The sequence below is a fragment of the Kryptolebias marmoratus genome, linkage group LG17 (genome assembly GCF_001649575.2).
Source record: "Kryptolebias marmoratus isolate JLee-2015 linkage group LG17, ASM164957v2, whole genome shotgun sequence".
NCBI classification, from domain to species: Eukaryota; Metazoa; Chordata; class Actinopteri; order Cyprinodontiformes; family Rivulidae; genus Kryptolebias; species Kryptolebias marmoratus.
The window spans coordinates 13,943,650-13,968,813 of NC_051446.1; the positions used below are offsets into that span (position 1 = coordinate 13,943,650).

Consider the following 25,164-nt stretch of genomic DNA (forward strand, 5'->3'; position numbering starts at 1 on the left):
AATTTGGTCTGTCGATGCATGAGAGAAAAATACTTCTTGCAATCCCTTCTCCGACCTCGCCGGGGCGGTGTTGCTACGCACGACAGTGACACCGGGTCTCAAACGATTTTGAAGGAATTTGACCAGAGAGCAAACAGAGCTCGGAGCTTCGCTGACAGGGATTTCGGAATGGCTTCACGGGTACACGACACCCGAGCTGCGAAATGGCTTTGTTAAACTGACTCCGCGTCCGTCTCCTTCTTCTCGCTGTTCGGTGAGTAGCTTCCTGTTCTGCGAACCGGCCGGTGCGACAAGGCCGAACGCACTGGCTGTAATGAAGGATAAATAAAGCGTATTTCTTCAGCACTTTAAAACAGAAAGCCTATCTAGTGTGTTCTCTGTAAGTCACGGGTATGGTCAGCTTATTAGAATTAAACTAAAACAGAATAAGGAGGCGTTAGCTCTGTAGTTCCGCGTAAACAAGCTGCACTTTGACGTCACGTGACCGAGTTCGTCTCTGCAGCTTCACCATCATGACCAAGGACATCGTGGTTGGAGATGAGCTGCCTGACTGGGTGGGAGCCAAGGAGTTTTACCAGAAGTATGACCCCAAGGAGGTGATCGGCAGGTGAGTTCCGGGGTAGTAGCCTGGTGTGATGTGCCCCCCTGTTGAAGCTGACGGGAACATGCTGTACTTCCCCCCCCTTACTGTCCCAGAGGTGTGAGCAGTGTGGTGCGCAGGTGTGTGCACAGACACACGGGCCAGGAGCTGGCTGTGAAGATCATTGAGATCACAGCCGAGAAGATGACCGTCCAGCAGCTGGAGGAGGTGAAAACCTCCACGCTGAAGGAGATCCATCTCCTCAATATGGTGAAGGGGCACTCCTCCATCAGTAGGTTGCGCTTCTACTCTTAAAACTTTTCTTTGTTTGCTTCTGATTGTGAATTCCTGACCCTGATTCGCTTCTTTTTAGTCACCCTGATCGATTCCTACGAGTCCACGACGTTCATATTTTTGGTGTTTGACCTGTGAGTATGAAGAAAGGGAGCCAAGACGCATTGTTTGCCCACTGTAAACTTTTCAGAGCGGCACTAATCCTCCTCTTCTCTCCACCAGCATGAGGCGAGGAGAGCTGTTCGACTACCTCACAGAAAAAGTTACTTTGAGTGAAAAGGAGACCAGGTGAGCCGCAACATCCGCACGCTCCATGCACTCATTTATTCTGCCAATTAGACCTCAGTACAGGCTTATAATACTGCAGCCTGCCCTATTACTCATTATCTGTTATTTATTTTTGCTCCAGAGCATTTTACATTCATTTTTTTTGTTCTGAAAAGCAAAACGGGATTTGCAAGTCATTTAAATCATATATTTACCCTAATTGAATGCAGAGGCGATGAATATTTGTTGAAATTAAAAATATTTCATGATGATGCGCTCCAAAGACCAGCAGCAGGTGTGTGTTTGCTGCGGTGCCGCAACACTTTTTCTTTTGTTTTGCCTTGTGAGATCATAGGTTTTCAGCTGCTTCCTTTTTTTTAGTACTTTTCATTTCATGGCGTGCCTGCAGGAAGGGTGCTTTACCCTCTACAGCTGTTTCACTAGAGTCACGCAGCTCTGAAACGTGCCGATTCTGGTTTGATGTGGTCTTTGTTGAGAAAGCCAAAAAGCTGTGATCTGGATGGCAGCGGGGTGCTCCAAACCGTACGGAGATCGTCTAAAAGTTACTTAATGATGCTGTAATTTTTTAATTTTTTAACACCTGCTGTGGATTAGCAGAAAGATCAGAGATGTGTTTTTTAAGGAAGCATTACAAAGAAGTTAAACCAGTTTCCAGATCCACAGGGGTCCATGTGATGGACACCTGGAGACCTGATGCGTTCCTGGTCTCGCTGCAGGTGTATAATGCGAGCTCTGCTGGAGGCTGTGCAGTACCTGCACTCTCTGGACATCGTGCACAGGGACCTGAAACCCGAGAACATCCTGCTGGACGACCAGGGCCACATCAAACTGTCTGACTTTGGCTTCTCCGTGCAGCTTCAGCCCGGACAGAAGCTGAGAGGTAAGGCCGCCGTGGTCCCGTTCGGTCGACAGGGATGGGGGAGAAGTCGTGTTTTTTTTAAATCAGTCTTCGGTTCCTAACCAGAGCTCTGTGGAACGCCTGGGTACCTGGCCCCGGAAATCCTGAAATGTTCCATGGACGAGCTGCACCCTGGCTACGGCAAAGAGGTCGACCTGTAAGTCTCTGTCTCCGGCTCTGCAACGTTCGTCTGATCGAAGAGTTCCTGCGCGCCGTTCCTCACTTTATTTTATTTATTTTTTTACTTTTTCTGCACTTCATAAGTTGGGCGTGCGGCGTCATCCTCTTCACCCTGCTGGCCGGCTCGCCGCCCTTCTGGCACCGGAAGCAGATGCTGATGCTGCGGATGATCATGGAGGGCCGCTACCAGTTCAGCTCCCCCGAGTGGGACGACCGGTCGGACACCGTGAAGGACCTGGTGAGCTCGCAGGCCGCCTGCTACAGACGTCCTCACGCTCGAACACGTTTAAAATCCGTCTGTCGGGTTTGTTCGTTTGTCATAGTTCTGAATAATCTCTCTGTTAGGTGACACGAATAGTTATTAAATAAGAAAAAAAAAATTTTTTTTTAGCCCAGATGGCAAATAGATGCATCAAATTTAACTGCAAAAAGAGCCACTTTGAGTTATAAACCAAATCTGATTTATAATATAACAGGGGGAAAAAAGTACTTTTTTGTGACCAGGGACCTCAGAACATACTCAGGGTTTTTAAAAACAAATAGTAGAATTTATCATTTTGCTTTAAGCGTTGGGATCAACTTTGTCTGTTAGCAAAATATCTCATGAACCACTGGACGGATTTTATTGAAACTTTCAGACAGTAATCATTGGATGCACGTCTACAACTGATTCACTTTTGGACTCATCCCAGTTCAAGATGGCCGCCACAGCTAACTGATCCTGGTAAACACAAACATGGCTACAACCCCGTCAGCTCTATAAATTTAGAGCTAAAATTTGGTGTGGTAGTAGCTGAGCATTGTCCCCAACACAACGCATCGTGCGGCATCTGAGCTTAAAGCCTTAGCATTAACTGCTGGAGTCAGCTCCGTTCTTCTGTTAGCAAAATATCTTGTGAACCACTGGATGGATTTCAACAAAACTCTGAGAAGTTAAACGCTTGCTGCATGTCTACAGCTGATCAACTTTTGGGTTGGCCTCATTCAACATGTTGTCATCAGACAACACTAAAATGTCTACAACTCGATTAATTTTACTAACTAACGCTAACAGATGGTGCATGTTTTGCAGTAGATTGTACCAGCTCTCTGACTGAATGCTGTCAGCCGTTCCTCCCTTTCTGACCCGTTTTTCTCCGGTGGCTCTCAGATTTCCCGGCTGCTGGTGGTGGAGCCAGCTGCCCGTCTCACTGCGGAGCAGTCTTTAGCTCATCCCTTCTTCAGACTCTACCAGAAGGACGACGTGCGCCTCTTCAGTCCCAGGAAGACATTCAGGGTGAGCTGCAGCGTTCCTTCTCTAACGAATCCAAAATGCCGGCCACCAACCCACGTTCGGTTTCCCCGCCCCTCCAGGTTTTGATTGTGAGCGTGCTCGCCTGCATCAGGATCTACAGCCGGTACCGCAGGGCCCGCCCGCTCACCCGAGAGGTGCTGGCCAGGGACCCGTACTCGCTCCGCGGTGTGCGCAAGCTCATCGACGGCTGCGCCTTCCGCATCTACGGCCACTGGGTGAAGAAGGGCGAGCAGCAGAACCGAGCGGCGCTCTTCCAGAACACGGCCAAGGTGATGTTGCTGGGCCTGGAGGAGTTCGAAGCGTAGGACGGCCGACCCCCCTCGTTCCTGAAACATTTTTATTTAACCATGTTTTCGTCTCGTTACTGTTTTAATTGTACGACGTGCAGCCCAGGGACGGAGGCGTCTCCGTTCGACTTCCAGCTGCACGCCTTTTATCTGTGTGCTGATCCAAGAGCGTGACTTTCCGAAGCCCTATCAGTTTGCGTCGTGCTTGCAGCAGACCTTACAGCAGAGGGCTCGTTGCACAATAATTTAAAACCCCTCGCCGTTGTACGTTTAGGATTTTAACTTAGCGTTTATTGCAATTAGGCGTTTCTGAGCACTTCAGGAGCCTTTTGGAAATGAGAGAGTTAAGATGAATGATTTTTAGAAGCCCACAGGTGTTCTTTTAAAGCTCAGTAGTACTGATATTCCAGAGTTGCACATTGTGTGTGAAACATTCAAGATAAGAGTTTCAGTGTGAGAGTCTGCGCACATTCCTCAAGTGGAAACCCACTCACTGACTGTAAACCTGCACCATTTCCCACTCGGTTCATTCTTCTCTTTTTTGTTTTGTTTTGTTGTTTTTTTTAAAGTGCCTGCTTGAGAAATGTATGAAAGTGCACATGGAAGTTGTACTGTGTGTGTGTGCACAAAAATGTTTTATTGGCATTAAAACAAATGTCCTTATTTCACGTGCGATTGTCCGTTTGAGGTCCTCTCTTGTTTTTTTGTCTCTGCGACGGGGCTGCGGAGCGTTGGACGTGCCGCCGCGCTCGGATGGCAGCTCCCTGATGCGCTCGTCCAGACAGGAGCTTCATTTCCTGTCTGCCGTCGGCTCTTTTAAATCCACAGAAGCTGAGCGTGAGCAAGGAGGATAAACGCACAAATTAAGGCTTGGTCGGAAACAAAAACACTCATCTTAGACATGGTCCTGTGATGGTTTCGCACCATTTGAGGTCTCCTCTTGCTCCGTGGCGGATGTTTCCTGCTCTGACTCGTTTTGCTCCGTCACGTTTTCAACATCAACTGCAAATAAAAAACCTGAAAATATTAATAATCTAGTCGAAACGCAAATAAAATATATGTAAAAAGCCCGAAGTCATCTGATCTCTGCTTTTCCTGCTCTTGTCTGTGTTTAGTGATGCGTGTTGGTCCGGAGCTTTTGTGTTTGAACTCTCAGTTTAAGATGGCTCGGAGGAAAAAACTCAACCCTAAAACTCCGGTTAGCTGCTGCCCTTGTTGCGGTGAAGTGCTGCGATTACCTTCAGAGGGATCCTCAGAGGCCAAAGGTTCAGAGTACGTCAAAGACAGGTCAAGTGTTATCTGCTCAAAACAAAGAAAGCCGGTGCTCATTTTCTCCTTTGTTAAATTTGCACCAATAAATCAAGAGGAACCAGGTTTAATGGCAGTAAAATTTGGAGTTTTCGTCACTCGATGCCATCTAACTTAAACCCACCTGTCGCTGATTGAAAAAGAATAATGAGCAAACTAACACCGACAGTTTTCGTCTTGTTTCCTAATTTTCTTTGCTTTTTCAAACGTTTGATTTTCACCACGTTGGTCAAAAAAAACATACATGCTAGGTTAACTAGTAACTCTAAATTGTCCCAAGGTGTGAGTGAGAATGGTTGTCTCCATGTGTCCCTGTGATGGACTGGAGACCTGTCCAGGGTGTCCCCCACCTCTCACACAGTGACCAGCTCCCTGTGACCCTGAAAGGAAATCAGGTGAAGAAGATGGATGAATGGATGGTCTGAAGGTAATGAACCTTTTGGATAATTTGCACCTGAAAACTTTAGCTGATTTGTTAATGTCAAGAATTTAGTAAAAGGAAATGTGCCTCAATTTTTACCAACCTGAAGAATCTTTACATTCTTAACGTTAAATAAATATTTTCTTTCAGCCACATTTTGATTCTGGAATAGTTCTTATAATTTTTGTTTAAGCTCAACATTAATCAGAACAAGTTACTGGTTTCGGTGTTTAAAAGATGACCTTTTGATACTTTTGACTTTCTAACAATCGTTACGATTTTCTCTTGAGAAAGCGTTATTGTAGATTACTAAACAAAAAAAAACAGTGTTTCAGTTCTTCATTCTTGTCCATCCATCCATTTTCTTTACTGGTGTCTGTCTCCAGCAGTCACTGTGTGAGAGGTGGGGGACACCCTGGACAGGTCTCCAGTCCATCACAGGGACACATAGAGACAACCAACCATTCACGCTCTCTCTCACACCTAGGGAAAAATATCCAACTGGCTGTAACTTTAGTAATTACAGAAGTCCCATTTTCTGCACAAATGCAGTGTGGATGCTGAGTGCTGAATGGCTTTGTGGAAATTTGTTCCAGAAGGAATTATTGAAGGTTAAACAGTAGCTAAAATCACCAAGAGCGAAGTATAAAAACTTTAAATTAGCATTTTACAAGCTGAATGAACTCAGTAAAAGGTCTTGCTTCATTTTATTCTTTTTTTACTCCTATAAATCAACAACATAGAACAAGCGGGTTAAGTAGTTCTGTGTGATCAAAGAGTGTCGTTTTATTACCTGGGGTGTAAAGACGTACTTGTAGAGTTTGTAGAGCCTCAGGTAGTTGTTACTGATGTATTTAAAAACGCAGGTCGCCTCCTCGAAGCTGAAGAGGTTGACACTAAACGGAGGCCGCTGCAGTGAGCAGAAACACCAGAGATGCATTGAACAGACGTTCGGGGGTGTTGGAAGAAAACGCTGCTCGTTTTACTCACCCTGACTGAGTGACGGAGCAGGAGCTCCTGGGAATACTTCAGACACTGATCGACGTTGTCCAGAGGCGTTTCTACAAGTTGGACATTTTATTCTTGAATTAGTGCAATGGAGGTCACGTGGTTTCAAGGTTAAATAGTAAGAAAAATTGCATTGCTTTTGTTATTTTCCAATTAGTTCTGGAAATGAGGGACTGTATGAGCGTGTAATGTTTATAAACACTAAATGACACCAAGTAATAATCGTGGCTTTGCTTACCGATGTTGGCCTCATGAACGGACTTGATGATGGACAAAAGTGCCGAGGTTTGCTCTCTTCTGAATCGGCGCTCCCTGCAGAACAGCACAGTTTGGACGTAGAGCTCCAGCAGAACCCCTCGTTTTGGTTCTGGGAGGTCGACGCCAAACACCCGGCACAAGGCTCTGCCGCAGGACGGAGGAGGCACGGGTCATTAATGATGTATCTGGAGTGTGTGCCTGAGTGGAAGTAGAAGGATCAGGGCTACCTCTCAGTGTCAGGAACGGACTGCGTTTGGTCGATAAGTTCCATGTCGTGGAAGCTGACGTCCGTCCTGAACACACACAGAGACACAGGGAATAAATTCAGTGTCAAACATGACGTTCAGTCAGGTTAGGTGTAAATGGAGCAGAGTGAAATTAAAAAAATGAGCTCACCATAACATTAATTTGGCTTTCAGGGCTCGCGGTAACTACAGAGAACAACAACTTCAGCTTTAAAGTGACAAATGAGTGAAAACAGGTGATTTCTTTTAATAAAAAACCATCAACCGGATAGAGCTTGTGGCCTTATAGTTTCTGTAAATAAAGGGTTTCACATTATTATACAAGGTCAGCTTATTTGGTCATGTTTGTGTTGTGTTTCATATATATTACACTTAAAGCACGACCTTCACAACCTGGATAATCACTCTTATTTTGCATCTCATTTTTGTGCAATAACTTAACTTTTATCATTTTTAACTACAAGCATTTTCATTTAACAGAAATCAGTGCCTTAGTTCTGTCCAGGTTAAGCTACAGTTGCTGTAAAAAGGAAAAATTGTGGATCTTACCTTTATTTTGCCGTCCATGTTATTTCAGGAGCGGATTGGTTAAAACAGGAGAAACTGTAGCTGAAAAAACAAAAACCGCGATTAATCTTTCTATCACTTAAAAAATCTTTTAAACTGTCTTTGAACTACAAAAAAAAAAAAAAAAACAACACATAGCCTACAGTTTAAACTTTAAACTGACCAAAACAAAACAGGCTTCAATATGGCTCCTGTGAGAGTGACTCCCGGTATCCTAGCAACGACGTTTCTCTACTTCCGGTTTAGCGTCTTCATATTAGCTACTCCGAAAATTAGTGCTTGGGGACATAAAACAATCTTTTTTTGTGCCAAAATAAGACAGAATTGACCTAATAAAAGAAAAGCATCATGCAGTAAAAATTCCCAGTGTTAATTATTCCCAAGCAATTTATTTAAGGTTACTTTTCAGCGAGGTTTAAGCTATAAAACTTTATTAGAAAGCGATGAAAAACCACACGTACTGACTAAAACAGGAAGCTAGGGTGACCATAAGGAGAGAAATAATAGCTGTTTTTCAAAGTAAATAGTTTTGGTCCTTTCAGCCTCTGTTCTCCATCTTTCCGGCTGTATCCATGACAACGAGACAAGCCTACCGGACAGCAACGACTGTTTTCATTGTTTACGTTAATCTTTTACTAAGATTTTTTTTTGTTTTTATTCTAACTTTTTTGCGATGTTTGGTTCAGGAGATGAAGGTAAGGCTGTTGTTATGATCTTACGGGTAATTTGGGACATATTGGAGCAACTTGTAACTTTCATTGTTGTCAGACAACCTGCTGGCTGACATAAAAGTGTCAGAGCACCTCCTTTCTGTTTCCTCGCGTTTCCACAGCCACAGTAGTCCTTATAACGTCTCCGTGAAGCAGTTACAGAAAGCCTGACTTGTCCAGGAGTCTCCCCGGCCACTGTAAAAAGCTGGGCGGCATGGTTTAAGAACATTATCCCCCTTTTAATCCACTTTGCCTTCTGCTGCGCGCAGGTGGACAGGCTGCCAGATGGAGCTGGGTGACACAAACACCCGCTTCTTGAACCTTAAGTGAACCAAGGCATGCTCCTGTGGGACGAAATCAACGTCTTGACTCACGCTGGCAGTTGTCTGTTAGTTGTGTGTAGATGTTTCGGTCGATCTGATTGCCTGTCTGTGTGCAGATTTTTCTTTTCGTAGCCTCAGCTCAGCTATGGAGGACCCCGACACACGACAGCAGAAGCTGGACAACCAGGTAAAGACAAGAGTTGTTTTATGTCCTTTATCCAAGTATTAAAGAGCCAAGATTTAGTTTTGTATCCAAAGCTTTTGAGATTACTTAACATGGTTCAGCCTGTTCCAATCATATTGTGTTTTTCTTTGTATCTTTTTGTCATTTTCTCTCTTTTTTCCTGTCAAAGCACTTACATTTTAAAAGGATTTGTAGCTGGTTTGGATGCTGTGGTTTCATTGTTAATTGTGATTAGTGAGGTATTTAAAAAAAGACTAAAGCTGGATTTTCAAAAGCTCTTAATTATGTCTGAATATAATCGTCATCACACGAATAAAAGTCAATAAATGTGATCACATTCTGGATACAAGTCCTCGTTCTTGCCATTAATTGTATTCTGATGTTGAAGACAGCGTTAGAACAAAACAAGCTTCTCGATCGTCCCACAGCGAGCTCTGCTGATGAAAAAGCAGCAAAAGAAGAGAGCCGACAACCAAATGGTGGTGGCCAACTGGGATTCTCGCCAAAAGAATCGAAAGCACAGAGCCATCAAGAGTGACGAGACGCCTCTGCTGATCTGTCACTCCCTGAGCAGCGCCTCCCTGAGCGGTTAGTTTGGGAATAATCCCTTTCCATAAGAACCACATTCTTTGTTTTAAAGGAAAACCTTACAATGAGAATTTCTGACCATTTCGGCTGTCTGCCTTGAAGATCAAGTGGAACATGCCCACGACAACCCCCTGGATGAGATCACGCTGGGGGAAGGCGACGCGACAGCCACCGCGGCGTCTGAAAAGATCTTTCCGGAGAAGCCCGCTACGCCCAAGACCATGAACCTGGAGGTCGACGCAGACCCCGAGGTGAACCGTGAAAGGGAGAAAGAGGCCCCCGTGGAGGAGGACAGGAAGACGAAAAAGAAAGATGGGAAAAAAGAGAAAACCAAACGTGAGAGTTTGATAGAGCAGCTGCGCTGAAAATGTTCCTCACTGTCATGCAAAACTAGAAAGCACGGTGGCAATACATGTAATACACCCCAGCAAGTACCAGGTACCAAAAAAAGTGGTAACATAGCTGGTACATGCCTGATAAATACTAGTTATGTACCAGTTACATAAATACTAGAGTAAATACTGGTTAACCACCAGGTAAATGCTGGTTATGTACCTCCTTTGTATCGGTAAATAACAGTTACGTATTAAGTAAATACTGATTATGTACATACATACTTGGAAAATACTGGGTATGTTCAGGATAAATACCAGGTATGTACTGGTACAGTGAATAAATACTGGTTATGTATATGGTACTTACCATATTTGTTGCTTATCTACTATGTGCCAGGTATGTGCCGGGGTGTATTATGTACTGCTACCAGAAGCACCTTGCTTTAAACGATTAATATTATAAATAAATACCACCCAACTGATAATTTATTTATGTTTTTTGTTTTTGAAAAACCAGTAGAGGAGATAAAAAAGGACGAAGAGAAGGAGAAAAAGGAGAAGAAAAACAAGAAACAGGACAAGGAGAAAGAATCTGCGGACACGAAGAAGACGAACAAGACAACCAAACAAGAGCGTAAAAGTAACGTTGATGACAAATCGCCTTGATTCAGATCAGAGTTTATTGTGACGCCGACGAGTTTCTCTACTCTCCTCTTCTGCAGAGAAGCATTTGCAGGAAGACGCAGCCCCTGAGGCAGGATCAGTGGCCGAAGAGCCAAAGGATAAACAGAAAGGAAGTGACGAGGAAGAGGAGAAGGGTTCTCAGGGGCCCGTTCCTCCAACGCCGATGAAGAAAAAGACCCTGGACACATGTGAGTGTGTGTGTGTGAGTGAGCGTGGGGGGGGGTCTGGTGCACAATCAACAAGCAGTAAAGTTCAAATTAAAACAACCTCTGTCAAATTTACAGCCAGGTGTCAAATAAGTGACGACAGCAAAGACGAGGAAATCCGAGAGAAAGTGAAGCCGGAGAAAAAGTCCAGCAGAGCGACCAAGACGGCTTCGAGCCTGGGCTCACTCAACTCCAACTACAGGGAGTCTTCGTCCTCTGGGAGCGAGCAGAACGAAAGAGTGAGGAACGCTGGCGAGCAAGCAGCCTTTTCCAGGCACTGCCACAAAATCAGCTGCCTAAATCTCCCACCCTCCTTTCCAGTTATCGTCTCCGATGTCGCTGGAGGATCTGGAGAGGTTCGCCTTGCGCCCCGCTCCCCGTGACGTGACGATCCTCTGCAGGGTGACGAGGGACAGGAGGGGCATGGAGAAGGGCATTTATCCGACCTACTACCTCCACATGGAGAAGGAGGACGGGAAGAGGGTGGGCACCTCTGGCGAAGGCCTGACTTCTAGATCAAACCGAGCCGGCGCGTGTCTACCAGAGCTCTTTATGTCCCATCTCACAGGCAGCCCGTTCTCTTTATCATTTCTGTTCTCGTTTCACCCCGAAAGGTGTTTCTGATGGCGGGCAGGAAAAGGAAGAAGTGCAAAACATCCAACTACCTCATCTCCGTTGACCCGACAAATCTAACCAGAGATACAAGCTCCTACATCGGAAAACTGAGGTACATCTTACAGATGCAGAGTCCATCAACCAGATCCTGCGTTAAAACTAAGACATTTGACTTTATTTTGAAATGACAGAACATTTAGGTGGCAGCAGTGTGGGATAAAGTTGGGGCAACGGCAGGATAACCACAGTGTCCTGTTGGTCTCTTAGAAACCCTCTTTTGTTTTCAATTTGGCAATGGAACAGGTCTGGACTGCCAGCGGAGCAGTTTAGTACCCAGATGGTTGCAGTTAAGTACAAACAGCCCTCTTTTCTGGATTATTGTGCTCAAATAAACTAAGTTTCGGGAGGAAAAAAACAAAAACCTGTGTGCTTTACTCCACCATGAGAGGATGCCTAACAATAACTGTAGAAATGAACCGATTTCCCTCGCCCCTTCTGTGGGACGACCGTATCGTTTCACGCTTCTCCTCTGCGCATCTCAAGCGAGCTCAGTACCCGGGCGGGGAGGAGGGCGTGCATTCTGATCTCGCTCAGATGTGGTTTCGTCGCTGCTCGGTGGACTCTCAGCCCTTGGTTGGCACACGCAGACGCAAAAGGGTTCACAGATCTGCTCGAGAGCTCACGCACTGATTGTATCTGCAGAACGCCGTTTCACTGTAGGTTCACTGTGGAGAGAGATATCGCCAAAGTCTTCACCACTGTATGATTAGAACCATTACTTTCTCAAACATCTAGAACCCACCTCTGTTTAAAACAGCTTCAGCGTCTCGACAAAGCTATTTTCAGTCTTACTAAACAGAGCAGAGTTACCTGGTTACTGAGCAAGCTGTGTTTCTGCTGGTTACTTGTCCTGTCTGTGACGCATTTCATGACAAAGACACAAGATGGCAACACTCAGAACATCACATGACTGCAGCTCCTCTTCGACGATTATCTCGCGGTTTCATTACCAAGAATCTGACAGAACTCTCTGCTTCAGGTCCAACGTTCTGGGAACAAAGTTCACAGTGTACGACGGGGGTGAAAACCCAGAGAAAAAACCCTTCATCAGAGAGTGCGATGCAGTGCGACAAGAGCTGGCGGCCATATGCTACGTGAGTACCAAACGCACGCACGTTCTACGCTCTACGCAAAGTCCACAGGGCATGCAGCACGCTCGGTTCTCATGTTCCAGGAGACCAATGTTCTGGGGTTCAAGGGCCCGAGGAAGATGACGGTGATCATCCCCGGCATGCTGGAGAACAACGAAAGAGTGTCCATCTGTCCCAAAAGCGTAAGTCTTTGCCGCGCAGCACGCCCAGCGAGACCTGCCGGGCGGCGACTCAGCTCTCATTTCTCGGCCCGCCTCAGGAGCCCGAGACTCTGCTGGTCCGCCACGCCAACGGCGACGCCAACAAGCTGGTGACCCTGGTGAACAAGTCGCCCAGCTTCAACGAGCAGACGCAGTCCTACGTGCTGAACTTCCACGGCCGCGTGACGCAGGCCTCTGTGAAGAACTTCCAGATCATCCACCCGGACAACGGTAAGGCGGCTCAGGTTCGCCGCGCACCGCAGAACGGGCCCTCACTGTTCTCCTTTTTTTGAACCCCCCCCTTCCCACCCGCAGACGATTACATAGTGATGCAGTTCGGCCGCGTGGCGGAGGACGTCTTCTCCATGGACTACAGCTTCCCCCTGTGCGCCCTGCAAGCCTTTGCCATCACGCTCTCGTCCTTCGATGGCAAACTGGCCTGCGAGTGACCCAGCCGGACGTGCCCCAAGTGCTCGACTAGATCCCTGATACCCATAATATGCCACACAGCCACGTCTGATGACACGTCTCACAAAGCTAATGCAAAATATTTTAGTTGCAGAAAGTATTTTATGTGTTATTGTAAAAAAAACTGTTTCTTATTAAGATATTAGACGTATTTATAGAAGAAAATGTAACCAAAACAGCCCAATTCTTGAAGGAGCGACGTACAGATCTGCTTGTTTCTGTGTCGACTTGTTTGAATTTTATAATAAATTATACATCTAAAACGTTTGCGTTCTGTTTCCCCCGCCCCCTCCACTTACAAGCGAGCAGTCTTATCTGGCAGATGTTCCTTTAAAGTCATCTTTTATCAGTCTGATTGCACGTCACTTCAAGTCCTCTGAAACAGGAAAGAAAAAAAGAAAAACAGTTTTATCAAACAGAAAGAAAAAAGCAGCAGCCCTGAGAGAGAACTCCTATCAGATGCAGCAGAGCTGTTACAGATCAGGGTTTTCTCGCCTTGCGCAACGTGAATGTTTCCATGTTGCACGTTTTCAGCTCGAGGTCACGCTTCTCACAGCCTGGGCGTCAAGAAATAAACGCAGGCCTCGGATGTGGTTGAACGCTCTGAAGTGAGGGAGCAGCTATTTTGGACGCAGACGTCCAAATTTAACTGCACTGTCGTCTTCGAAACACCTGGCGGCACGCCGTGCTGTCACCGTCCGAGGACGCTCCTTCGGCTCTCTGCGACGAGGGAGACCGAGGCTAGATGAAGGTGGATTGTTTTTTCCCCCCCGTCGCTTCACGTGCAGTCGAATGCAGTGGGCTGCAGGCTATAAGTTTGAAATCAACAAAATCAGAAACCATAAAGGAAGCCGAGGGCCTCGCTGTTGGCCTTTATCTGCTGCAGCATCACCTCCCCTCAACCCCGAGCATCACTCAGCCGATCTCCTGTTGCTGCACGGCGCATTGCAAAACCCTCTCTCACGTTGCACAACAATCGATACCGACGCCTGGGGTCGGAAATCAGAGCCACATCATCACTCGCCGAGCGGCGGGGCTCCTGACAAAAGATGGGCTCCGTGCAGGTACAGACTTAGAGGAACAAAACAAAACAAAACAAAACAAAACACCCACACTTTCCTCACTCCTAATAACCACAGCTGATCACATCCGGCCAGCACAGCCAGGTTATGATTAAAGGCCTCGTATTTCTTAGAGGAATGCATATCGCCTGCCGCCTGACTGAGATCAGCTGGTGATGAGAGGTGATGGGAGTTGTAGTTATTATCTACTAGCGCACCGGATTTTAGCTCGATATCAGTAAAACTGACTGAGTTGTAGCCGTTTTGGTGTCGGCCAACAAGGAGCTGCCGCGGCTCCAAGAGCGAATCGTCCGCTGGTTGTTTCCTGGACGTTTTGGGGGAAATGTGTCCAGTGGTTCGCCAGATATTTCGCTGACAGAGCTGACTGCAGCGGGTAAAAGGGTAGACATTCGAAGAACGGTTCTGAGCAGATCTGTTGGGGATCAGCCTTCGGCTACGACTACAGCAGATTTTAGGCCAGAATCCACAAACCTGACAAGGGTTCAGCCAGTTTTGGAAGTTCAGCTGTATGTGGCGGCCATCTTGAATTGGACCAGCAGCTAAATAGCTGTATATGTCCACCTGTTGGTTCATGATGTTTTGGCAGCACACACACACACACACACACACAAACGGGCTAAAACAATCCCCCGCCTCCACCTTTCAGCGGCGAGGACCACGAATGTACCAGAATAAAGAGAGAGTCCAAATTAGGCCCAAATGTGGCGACTAAAATGAGAGCGGCTTGTCGGCCATTTTAATATAGAGTGTCACATTTAGAACTGATGCTCTAGAGACAAGTTAGTGTGAAAAACATTCATTATAATGTACAAATTAAGGAGGTTTAATTTGAAATTAAACCTCATTATAAGGATCAGTTCATGTTCTGTTCAGCTGAGAGAGTTTAAAGCAGCCCCCCCCTCCCCGGCTGCAGATGAAAGCTCGTTTTGTGCTGCAGGTTTCGTTATGTGGCAGGGTTAGTTTCAACACCGAGTCTATTTTTGAAGACTTATCAGCTCGATAACACGAGCAACCCCCCCTCCTGCAACAGTTACTACGGCACAAGTTTCTCTTACTTCAATCTTACAATTAAATCTCAGTGGACCTCATAAAAACAACATATTTACTGATAGAACCTCCAGGCTCTGGTGAGGAACAGAATGGTTTCTTATTTGCCCAAAGTATTGTCAGAGAGACCGAGGCTGTGATCAGTGATGATAAGAGCCGTTTGGTGAAAGTGCAGCACATCCTCTCCCACGCTACTGGTGCGAAGACAACCTGGTCGCCGCCCTCTTTCTCAGCTCGCTTTTTAAGAACTCGGTGCGAGGGTTTCGGCGCAGAGCGAGCTCGCACGCCGGGGCCGAGCTGGTGGCCATGGATCCTCCTCCGAGGCTGAAGGCACTGCTGCAGGTGGTGCTCCTCCTCTGGTCCGCCGGCGCAGGGTGGCTGCAGGGAGAAAGGCTTCCAGGTTCAGTTTGAATATATTTACCTAAACCAAGGCACAGAGAGAGAGAGAAATTAACCAGCTTTTATTGTGCGCACGCTTCTGTGCAGGACAAAGAAGGTGGTTCCTTTTAGGTGGACTCATAAAAGGAAGAAACTGCGTGAAGCGATGTTTGGTTTTGGGTGGAGACAGGTGGGGCTCAGAACAGGTGCGACCAGTTTGAAATATATCCAGCTTTAGCTGCGGATCTGTCTTTTGTGTTGAACAAACCAGAACAAAAGCTTTGGTGGGGGGAAAGTACTGAAGTGCCCTTCGAGCTGCTCTCTGGACCGAATTCTTACACATTTTCCCGTGATGTTCAACTCTCACGTACGTTTAAATCCATTTAAAACGGGCGACGAGTGTGTAGCACAAAGACAACCTGAAGAAACTGACTAAAAAGAGTCAAATTAAAGCGGAATGAATCAAAACTGGGTGCTGTTTGGTGACATAATACACAGTAAATGGATGTTCACCAAAACCGAATTTTGTTAAAAATGAGAATGTAATCACTATAAGACAAACAAATGAAACAATTGCACTATAGTTATGCTATATATAAATATACTAGACATTGCTGCATGATATGAGGAAAACAGGCAACTGTGATATTATTGTTTAACATTGAAAAGAAGACATCAGCTGCAAAAAACAAGACAGATTCTATCTGAACACAATGTGCCGACTGTGCATTTTAGAGGGTTTGGGGTCCATTTGAATGACAAATAAATCCTTTAAGCATGCAGTTTGTATCCTTTGCAGCACGGATATTCCTAAAGAAATGACACTGCAGTGATGGTTTTCAATATATTACGCAGCTGAACATCAAACCAAACAAAACGAGAACAAACTGAAATGTGAAGCGAAAGAAACAGATGAAAACGTGACACTTCTTGCAGTTTTTGCCCACGTTTTATCGCTTCTAAAGGTCGTGCAAAGTTGTTAAATTTTTCCAGTTAGACATTCTGACACACAGATAGAATAAAAATAACTTGTAGCTTTTCCCTGGAACCTTACAGATTTGATAGGTGGGCTTTTTAAACATTTGGACTCAGCTGAATCTCAAACAAAACAAAAAAAAACTGTGTTTGTGTGTGTGTTTTTCCAGGAGAGGATCTCAACCTTCAGTGTGTGAACGACTACCTGTACACCATCAACTGCACCCTGGACATCGCCCCCCCAGAAGACGCTTCAGTCAGCAGCAGATCCTACTGGCTGACCATCACAGACCTATATGAAAAGTGAGATCTGTTGTTGTTTTGAACTCGCCACCTTCCCGTCCGATCCCTGCTTCCTCTCTCTCTCCCCTCCTCAGCTCGATGTATTTGTGTCCGCTGGAGAACACCACAGAGGGCTACTTCTGCTCCGTCAATAAACTGGACGAAACGCCCGACGTGGATACGTTCACAGACGTGGACGCGTACAGCATCGCTTTGTGTCAGGACGAAGACGGCGGCTCTGAGAGCTGCGAGGGGCTGGAGGACGAGTACGAACCCGTGTCACACAGTAAGCAGCACCACCGTGTGAAGGCCGGTCTACATGTGTTGGTTTTGTTTTCATGCTCTGGTCTCACACTTTCACTAACGGTCGTTATTCTCCCCTCAGAACAAACGCTGCCGCTTTCCTATTTTGGAGTCTTTTACCCCAGTTTTTCTTTTTTTACACTCTTACTTCTACATGCTTACTGCTATTTTAGCCATTTTTACATCAGAAGGTTCAGCTTGATCAAGAATCATGTTGTTTTTTGAAACTTTCATACTTTCAAAAACACTCCAGCTTCAGTTTTTCCCACACATCTGCTCCCTCTGAAATCTGCTTCAGCACATTTGTTGTGGACTTTTAGCTTTCGGCTAACCTTTGGCTGCTTTTAGCTTCCTTCTAGCTTTTTGCTGCTTTCAACAACCCTTTGCTGCTTCTGCTTTCAGCTAGCCTTTTGATGTTTTTCGGCGTCTGGCTACAATTTCACGCCTTTTTAGACAGCCTTTTCTGAGTTTACCTTTCAGATCCTTTCGGCTGATGTCCTGCGTCTTCGGCATTCTTCTCTGGTTTAACTTTCCAGCTAGATTCTTTCTCCTCACGCGTCTGCGCGACCACAGTTAAAGTTGACCTTTCCTGAGCGGACGTGTTGGTCCCTGCAGTTAAACCCAACGCGCCGTGCTGCCTCGCCGTCGGCCAGAACTCGAGCCGGCTCCTCTTCACCTGGAGGAGCTCCTACGAGGACTACAGCTCCTTCACCGAACTGATGAAAGACCTGCAGTATCAGCTGCTCATCTACGAAACGGACGACACACACAAGGTGACGTCTCATCGAGACACGGGAAAGAGTGACGGAAACATAGGGGTGCGTTTTGTTCCAGCAGAGGCTCATCTGTGATTAAAAAAATACAAAAACTATTTGATCTAAAATGCTCTGTATGTGGAGAAATCTAAAAAAAATAAGTCATGTATAATAATCTAAGGCTCTGAAACGGTTACATTATTCTAAATTATCTGACCCATAATCACATCACACTCCGAACCAGAGAGTTTTGTGGCTCAGGTTACATTTTGAACCAAGTAAATCCTTAAAATCAGCGTTTTTTTTAAGTCATAACAGAATATCTAAACAACACTTATTGTTTTCATCTGCACAGTTCTTTAAAAACAGAAGTGGCACCTAAAAGTAGACGCCTCTCTCTGCGCTCTGAAGTCTTTGGATTAAAATAAAAGCAGCTTTTTTTAAACGAGCACACGTGACGTACTGTAAAGACTTCACCTTTTTTGTCGACGAGACCTCTGAAGCCGCGTTATTTCGGTGAACGTGATCGAATTCAGAGCCTGCGGACGAAGATAGAAACACCCTCCAGAACCTCTCAGGCCTCGTTTGAACCCAGAAGGAAAGATCTGACGTCGCACCCCGTTCCGTCTCCTCCAGGCAGGGACGTACGTCAACACGGACGACACGCTCTACTCCGTGGACCGCCGGTTTCTGCCGGACGAGGAGTACGCCGCAAGGGTCCGGTCCAGTCCCAACATGGTCCACTACCAGGGTCAGTGGAGCGACTGGTCCTCCGAGGTCCTCTGGAGGACGGACCCAGCTGTGGAGGACGATGGACACATACCATACGAGGATGCAGATAAACCAGGTTACAGACCTTTTTCATTCACCCTCTGAATGTTGAATCAAAACGGTTTTAAATGCTTTATTTAATATCCCCCCTCGTCTGCCCTCCCAACAAAAGCATTAATGTTTGCAGTGCCCATGGTGATCGGTGGCGTGTGTGTGGTGGTGGTGATCATCTTGGTTTTGTACTATGGTCCCATTAAAATGTAAGGGCTGTTCTTTCGGCTCCCGATTATAACGCCATAAATGTCATTCGTCTGCTATAAAAACAGCCCGACGTGTTTTAAAACAGGTGGAGGCAAAGTACCTTCATCCCGACCCCAGCTCCCTACTTCCACAGCCTGTACAGAGACTACCAGGGAGACTTCAAGGTGAGCCGTTCGCACAAAACGCCAGCGAGAACTCTGTTCACGTTTTCTGACCCTGGCTGTGATTCCAGAGCTGGGTGGTGACACAAGACAACACGGTGGACGCCTTGAAAGCGGAGGAAACGCTTAAAATCGACATCCTGGTTCAGTCCGTAGACGCCCCCCAGCAGTGGTGGACGGAGGCCGGCGGCAGCGGCGGGTACAGGAACGTACCTTCGCCGGACTGCGCCGTGGCGGACTACGGCGGCAGCAGCGGCGCGCCGTACACGGACAGCAGCTGGCTGTCCGCTCGGGGGAGCTCGGGAGGAGCGTGGTCCGAGCCCGGCAGCCCCGCCAGGGACTTGGGCTGCTGGCTCTGCAGCGACACGTCTCTGGAGCGGGAGCCCCCGTGGTACTGCAACGAGTACTGCACGCTGAGCTGCGTCCAGCAGCGCCTCAGCGGAGCGCCGCAGGAAGCCTGAGCGGCGCCGACGCTGCCGGGGGAAAGGAGAAACGGTCACATGATGAAAACACAGCGCCACATAAAACGCTTAACACCACATTTATCTCCATCAAAGTGTCAAAAATACTCATTATACCCTGAGCTCCATGCATTTTAGTCATAAACTGAAATACTTTGTCTGTAAAATGTGCATTTTTCTATTTAATAAAAACAGATTGAAATATTTTGTAGAAAGTTTTATTAAGCCAACACATACATGAACAAAGCACCATATAACCTTAAAGTCTGAAGTACAGAAGTAAGCCTACCTGCCTCAGTCACTGTGGCCTTTTTTGATTTATTCCATAGCAAACACTCTGAATAACAAAAAGACAGCCAAGGCAGCAGATTCTATCGTATATTACAGCATGCTGAATAGAAAAACCTGGGAAAAGGAAATTAGACAGAGCCATCTAGAGACACTAGTGAGATACAACAGTATAAAAGTGCCATTCATTATACAGCAGTCGAAATACTGACAATGAAATTAGCTGATTTTACATTAAATTTATGGAAAATAAAAAGGGGAAACAAAAAACAAATAGACCCTGTGAAGAGAGCGAAAAAATAAAACATGTTTCTTTTTCATGACTATTGATGACTGAGCTGATGAGACCCGAGGCCGTGTCCCTTCCACCACGTAAGACGATGTTTAAAAAGAAAATGACCAGAGCGCTCGAGCACCCGAATCCACCCCCCTGCCCGCCCGCCCCGCTGCGAGCACGACGCGCCCGCCGGCATTTTAAGAAACAAACAAACAAAAAAAGCGGACAGGTGAAAGGATGGCACAGAATGTGTGGAGTTTAAATAGAAAGTCTTTAAGCGAGTCCTGATGTGAGAGGAGCACATTCATCGAGAGACCGAGCGGGGGAGGGGTGATTCCTGTTCAACCCATTCCTTCTGCCGCTGCCGCAGCCGCGCCGCTTACGAGGGGGAGTACTTTTTGGCTTGTGCTCGAACTCTTTTTTCATATTCTACTCTGTTTTGGCTGAAAAAAACAACAGAAAGTAAAATAAAGTTACTGTGGTGAAACAATCTTAAACTCTCTAATACAGAGAAAAACAACAATTTAACAATAAATTTGTTTTTAGGAGTCATTTAAAGTTTTATTTTTATTAGGTTAACATAAAGTCAGGGCTCCTATATGCTGTTCAGTTCAAAAATTTCGCTTTTTTCCCCTTTGGCTTCACAATACATTTACCAAGAATTAAAAAAAAAAAAACTTCTGCAAGACTTTATCTACTGAAAACGGATGTCCTGTCAGTTTAATATAAATAAATAAAAAAAAGTTTGTTTTATCTATAAAAAAAAGGGAAAAAAAAAAGAATTTTATGATTCTAAGATATGTTTTTCTTCTATTAAATTCTTCACACCTGGGCCTGTATATGTATATATATTTGTTTAAATAAATTGAATTCTTGTTTTTATTAAAGTCTGATTGTCTTTCTATACGTTTCTTGTCTTTTAAGATTTCCTCCATAAGAGAAACATGATTTTGTCATGCACGATGCAAGAACAATACAAGAATTAAATCAAATTAAATTGTTTTCTTTAAACACTAGGTAAAACAGTAAGAGCAACACTGTCCGCTGGTTTTATTTTCCAGACTTATTAAAATCAAATTCCAAACTTTCCTGAACTGCGTAGGATCCCTGTAAATTATTGTTAGCGCAACTTAAACACTAAATACCATTTTAACAAGTTTTAAACCACCACAAGAGCCCTTCACAATAAAAGCGGTCATTAGGTTTGAAGCAGCAGCACCTGCTTTCATTCAACATTTAAGAATAAAAGCAATCCCACCGAACCTGCTTATATGTGAGGATTCGCAAGGCAATGACCAAAAGGCAAAAACGGTTTTAAAAACCTAAACCCAACGTGCTGAATAAGCATTAAAGCTGACAGGTGTGGCGTCAGTAAAACTGGTCAAATATGATGACGGACGGGAATCAGAGTGAGAGGCGCCGAAGGGTTTTTATGCACTTTCACTTTTCGACATTGGCGTTCTGACTGAAAACCAAAAAAACAGACAGAGTCAAAACGTTCCTCACCAGTAGATTGTGTAAGCCTCCGCTTGGGCTGGATCCTGGATATTTGGCTCGTTTAGGAGTTCCTGGATACCTAATAAGATCTACAGGACACACGATCAAACGGTTTGTTAGCTTTTCAGGACAAGCCCGACTCCGAACACTCGATGAAGAGTCCGTGTTGTGAGCGCTCGGTAATTCTAACCTGCTTTATTGTGATGGCTGGTCTCCAGTCCTTGTCCTCCTCTAGAATAGATAGGCATACTGTGCCTGATGGATACACGTTCGGATGGAAGAGTGGAGGCTCAAATTTACCTGAAATGACAACAAACCACATTACATCCACTCGTCTGTGACCTAAACCAGCTCTGAGCATTTCCACATGCAGGGAACCGCTCCGTTAAAAGCATCAGCTTCAGGTTTTCAACACCAGCATCACTCCTAATATCATTATAAAGGGATAGTCCGGTCATTTTTGGAGTCTTACAGGCGGTGACATCGGGCACAGGAACATGGAGTGAAAGAACGAGACGTTAGCCGCTTGGATCGACGCCGTTTTCTCAACTGATCAACGACGACTGCGTTGGACGTGCTGATCAGGCAGACTGACACATTCGGCGCCATCGGCACGAACGTGGTCTCCGCGCTCAGCATGTCGAAACACGCTGTTCGGCTGAGAAAGCAGCGCCGAACTGAACTAAACTAACCACGTCGCTCCAAACGTGAAGCGGCTTGATATCAGCTGATGTCACGTTCTGTGCCGTTTTAGAAAAAGAGGTGTAAAAACCTAAAAAACCACAACAATGATAAGAAACATGCCCTCATTTGGCTAGCCTTTAGCCTAGCCTGAATGAAGACTGTGTCACCGCTGATGAGGTTGGACAGAACATCACTTCAAAAATAACCAGACTATCCCTTTAACATAACATTTAACACATTGGTCACAGCTCCTTGGCCTGAGCTTTTATTACTGAGGTTTTTACTGCAGTACAGGTATAAATCTGTACAAGCTGTCTAAATTACTCATCCCTAAAAAAGCAGGAACATTTCCACGTTTCTGCTTTCACAAGAAATATAACTTTTAAAAGAATATCATTGTTTAACCTAATGATTTTAATTTAAATAAAAAAAAAACAAACAAAAAACAACACCTGGGTAACAAATACTGCTCTTTTCAATCAGTGGCTTCACTTGACAGCCAAAATAAAAAAGCATCCTCGTTAATAAACGGGTGTTTTGTGCGCCGAGTGTCGGTCGGACGAACCAACTCACATTTGGGAGGCGAGGAAGGGTAGTCGTCCTTGAACAACATGCGCAGTTTGAACAGACCTCCTTCCCACGGAGTCTGAGGAAACGGAACAGCGGGTTAGTTTTCTTTAAACAAGAGAAAGCCGAGCCCCGTTTCGACCGGGCGTACAGTAAATCGGCTGACTGAGGCGTCACGTCCTCGCCGACCCAACGTTCGCGGACATGCCGCAGGAAAGGAGACGTTTCTCGTGAGCTGCAGCTCTGTCTGCTTAAGAAAAAACAAACAAAAAAAGACACTTTACCCCCTTTTTCCCAGGAATAGCGCATTCCCAGTTCATAAGATTCATGGTTCCATCTGGATTTTTTGTTGGTACGGCTACGAATCCCTGGAAGACAGAAAAGTGAAACCAATCAGAGCACATAATCTAATCGAACCATTGATGAACAACTCATCAGGTGAATTTTCAGAGATGCTACTCACAAAAGGATGGTCCTTCCGCCATGCTTTGCGCTCCTGGGCAAGCCGGCTCAATGCAATGCCTGACATGGTGTTTGAACTCCTGAAACAATGGGGGGAAAAAAAACAAAAAAAACAAATCACAGTTAATTAGAACGCCATTCGCGAGAGACTTAAAAAAGGAGGACCTGGGAGGATTCGTACGCCTCTCTCTGTGTATCAGCGTAAATATCTAAACTCTCTCTAACATTTGGACCAAAAGGTGCCGATTGTTTTTAGCCGAATGAACGAGGCGGCCGGCCAGAGCCTCGACTTCTTTGGCTCGTTTCAGAAACAAATCCAAACAGAGGATGAGTCTTATGGATCCAAACAGAAAATAAGACAGTGTCATTGGACCTGTTTGGAATGATGGGTGAAGCTGCAGGTCAGGGGACCATGTTGTTGTGCATTCGTGGCCAGTAGGTGATCAGGATCATGGACTTTCTGAACACAACTACATCTACAAAACAGACTATTTCATGTGTCTCGTTGCACTTTGGGTTTTTGAGCTACAAGGACTTGGATCACAGATGGATGCTACACATTTAGACTGTGGTGACATTCATCAGTTCAGTCATGATGTCAAACTCACATTAATGGATTTATGTATATGTGGAAGGAAAAGTGAGCATTAACTGGACTGAACTGTCATCTCATAAGCTATAAAAGGCAATATAAAAATGAATGGACAAACTGGTGGTGATTTAAAACGCAAAGCTGGTTGGTTTTAATTAGCCTTCAGAAATGTGTTTGAAAGCAGCGGTTTTTTTTAAAGCTAATCAAGCTAGCCGCCGGTGGTGGAAACAGGACTAAATAAAATCGCTTTTCTTCCAGTTTCTTCGCCAGCTTTGCGACCCAGAACCTGCCGACAGAGACCGCAGACCTTCGGCATCCCGCTTGTTTCGTGCTCGCCGACCTACGAGGTGAAGTTGCGGTTTACGAACTGAGCGCCGAGGCTGTTTGGTTAGCGAGCTAGCTCGTTAGCTCGCCGAGCTAACTCATGTGCGCCAGAACCGCGCCGTTAGCGTCCCGACACGGCCTGATGCAGCACACACACACACACACACAAAAAAGCGCAACTGCGCTCGATTTCGGGCACAATTTAGGGAAAGCGCTCGTCGAGCGATCAACAGCGCTTCCGATTGCAGTTTTACCAGGCGAGGTTTCTGGGCAAATGATCCGCGGACAGAACATGTCACGATCCATTAAGGGATAGGGACAAAGAACGCCAGAGCTGTGGAGGCGCACATTTGTGCGTTGCCAAACTAGCGAAAATGGCGCAAAGTGAAGCGGGTAAAATATCACGATACTCGGGGAAAAAAACCTCAGATCTCCGCCATCAGGCTGTGCTCCTACCTCTCAGTATGGCTGTACTGTCTTTGCTAATTAAGCGAAATGAATTAATCGCGCTTGAATCCTGTTAAACCTTGTAAAGTTTCCCTCCGGAAAAACCAGCCGCTCCGACTCGAGCCGAAAACAGCCAAGTGAAATGGTCATCCACCCTTCACTTCCGGCTTTGTTGGCATGCCCTCCAAAAGATCCACGCTGCATTTATCTTTTATCCGGTTGTTTTAAAGTACTCAAAACAGTTTTTGTTAAGCCTCATTTTATTCTCATGACTACACCCGACAACTTACAATGAATTATGACACATGAAATATAATTTAGGCTTAATAGTTGTTGCTGTCCAGATAGCAGTTCTAAAATTAACCACAGAATATAATGAAAATTTACAAGTTAGTCATACATTTCCACTAATACAACTAAGATATATGTTTTCTTAATAGTTTCAACCCTAATAGACT

At 45.5% G+C, this 25,164-nt stretch overlaps 5 protein-coding genes across 11 annotated transcripts; 3 read left to right on the forward strand and 2 right to left on the reverse strand.

Annotated features, from left to right (window-relative positions):
- The first annotated feature begins 64 nt into the window (after positions 1–64).
- On the forward strand, positions 65–4,484 carry phkg2 (phosphorylase kinase, gamma 2 (testis)). Its single transcript, XM_017418489.3, has 10 exons — positions 65–253; positions 503–607; positions 697–872; positions 954–1,008; positions 1,097–1,162; positions 1,879–2,042; positions 2,127–2,217; positions 2,325–2,478; positions 3,391–3,516; positions 3,594–4,484. The coding sequence occupies exons 2-10, from the start codon at positions 513–515 to the stop codon at positions 3,837–3,839; spliced, it is 1,173 nt and encodes a 390-aa protein (XP_017273978.1). The 5' UTR covers positions 65–253; positions 503–512; the 3' UTR covers positions 3,840–4,484.
- Positions 4,485–4,536: 52 nt separating this feature from the next.
- ccdc189 (coiled-coil domain containing 189) lies at positions 4,537–15,483 on the reverse strand. Of its 5 annotated transcripts, none has more exons than XM_017418491.3 (10): positions 13,392–15,483; positions 7,611–7,670; positions 7,213–7,247; positions 7,044–7,109; positions 6,797–6,960; positions 6,541–6,611; positions 6,344–6,460; positions 5,060–5,120; positions 4,746–4,823; positions 4,537–4,652 (listed from the first exon to the last, which is right to left on the reverse strand). In XM_017418491.3, the coding sequence occupies exons 2-10, from the start codon at positions 7,626–7,628 to the stop codon at positions 4,612–4,614; spliced, it is 651 nt and encodes a 216-aa protein (XP_017273980.1). In that variant the 5' UTR covers positions 7,629–7,670; positions 13,392–15,483; the 3' UTR covers positions 4,537–4,611. The 5 variants fall into 5 exon arrangements, with proteins under 5 accessions (XP_017273980.1, XP_017273979.1, XP_017273982.1 ...); XM_017418490.3 differs by lacking the exon at positions 13,392–15,483 and adding an exon at positions 7,792–7,838; XM_017418493.3 differs by lacking the exon at positions 7,213–7,247.
- si:dkey-220f10.4 (tubby protein homolog) lies at positions 8,307–13,355 on the forward strand. Of its 2 annotated transcripts, none has more exons than XM_025006415.2 (12): positions 8,307–8,848; positions 9,274–9,433; positions 9,536–9,769; positions 10,286–10,408; positions 10,491–10,646; positions 10,737–10,897; positions 10,980–11,141; positions 11,273–11,385; positions 12,313–12,427; positions 12,508–12,606; positions 12,684–12,855; positions 12,940–13,355. In XM_025006415.2, exons 1-12 carry the CDS (start codon positions 8,807–8,809, stop codon positions 13,071–13,073), a joined length of 1,671 nt encoding a protein of 556 aa, XP_024862183.1. In that variant the 5' UTR covers positions 8,307–8,806; the 3' UTR covers positions 13,074–13,355. The 2 variants fall into 2 exon arrangements, with proteins under 2 accessions (XP_024862183.1, XP_024862184.1); XM_025006416.2 differs by having other exon boundaries at positions 8,310–8,848; positions 10,491–10,640.
- Positions 15,484–15,489: 6 nt separating the features above from the next.
- Positions 15,490–20,112, forward strand: LOC108237210 (interleukin-21 receptor). 2 transcript variants are annotated; one of them, XM_025006417.2, is made up of 8 exons: positions 15,490–15,621; positions 16,745–16,877; positions 16,952–17,142; positions 17,775–17,932; positions 18,551–18,761; positions 18,858–18,945; positions 19,032–19,110; positions 19,179–20,112. In XM_025006417.2, exons 1-8 carry the CDS (start codon positions 15,528–15,530, stop codon positions 19,566–19,568), a joined length of 1,344 nt encoding a protein of 447 aa, XP_024862185.1. In that variant the 5' UTR covers positions 15,490–15,527; the 3' UTR covers positions 19,569–20,112. The 2 variants fall into 2 exon arrangements, with proteins under 2 accessions (XP_024862185.1, XP_024862186.1); XM_025006418.2 differs by having other exon boundaries at positions 18,873–18,945.
- On the reverse strand, positions 19,771–24,871 carry ube2ib (ubiquitin-conjugating enzyme E2Ib). The gene is made up of 7 exons (XM_017418494.3): positions 24,716–24,871; positions 23,345–23,423; positions 23,166–23,249; positions 22,888–22,960; positions 21,821–21,930; positions 21,640–21,719; positions 19,771–20,576 (listed from the first exon to the last, which is right to left on the reverse strand). The coding sequence occupies exons 2-7, from the start codon at positions 23,408–23,410 to the stop codon at positions 20,513–20,515; spliced, it is 477 nt and encodes a 158-aa protein (XP_017273983.1). The 5' UTR covers positions 23,411–23,423; positions 24,716–24,871; the 3' UTR covers positions 19,771–20,512.
- Between the last annotated feature and the right edge of the window lie 293 nt (positions 24,872–25,164).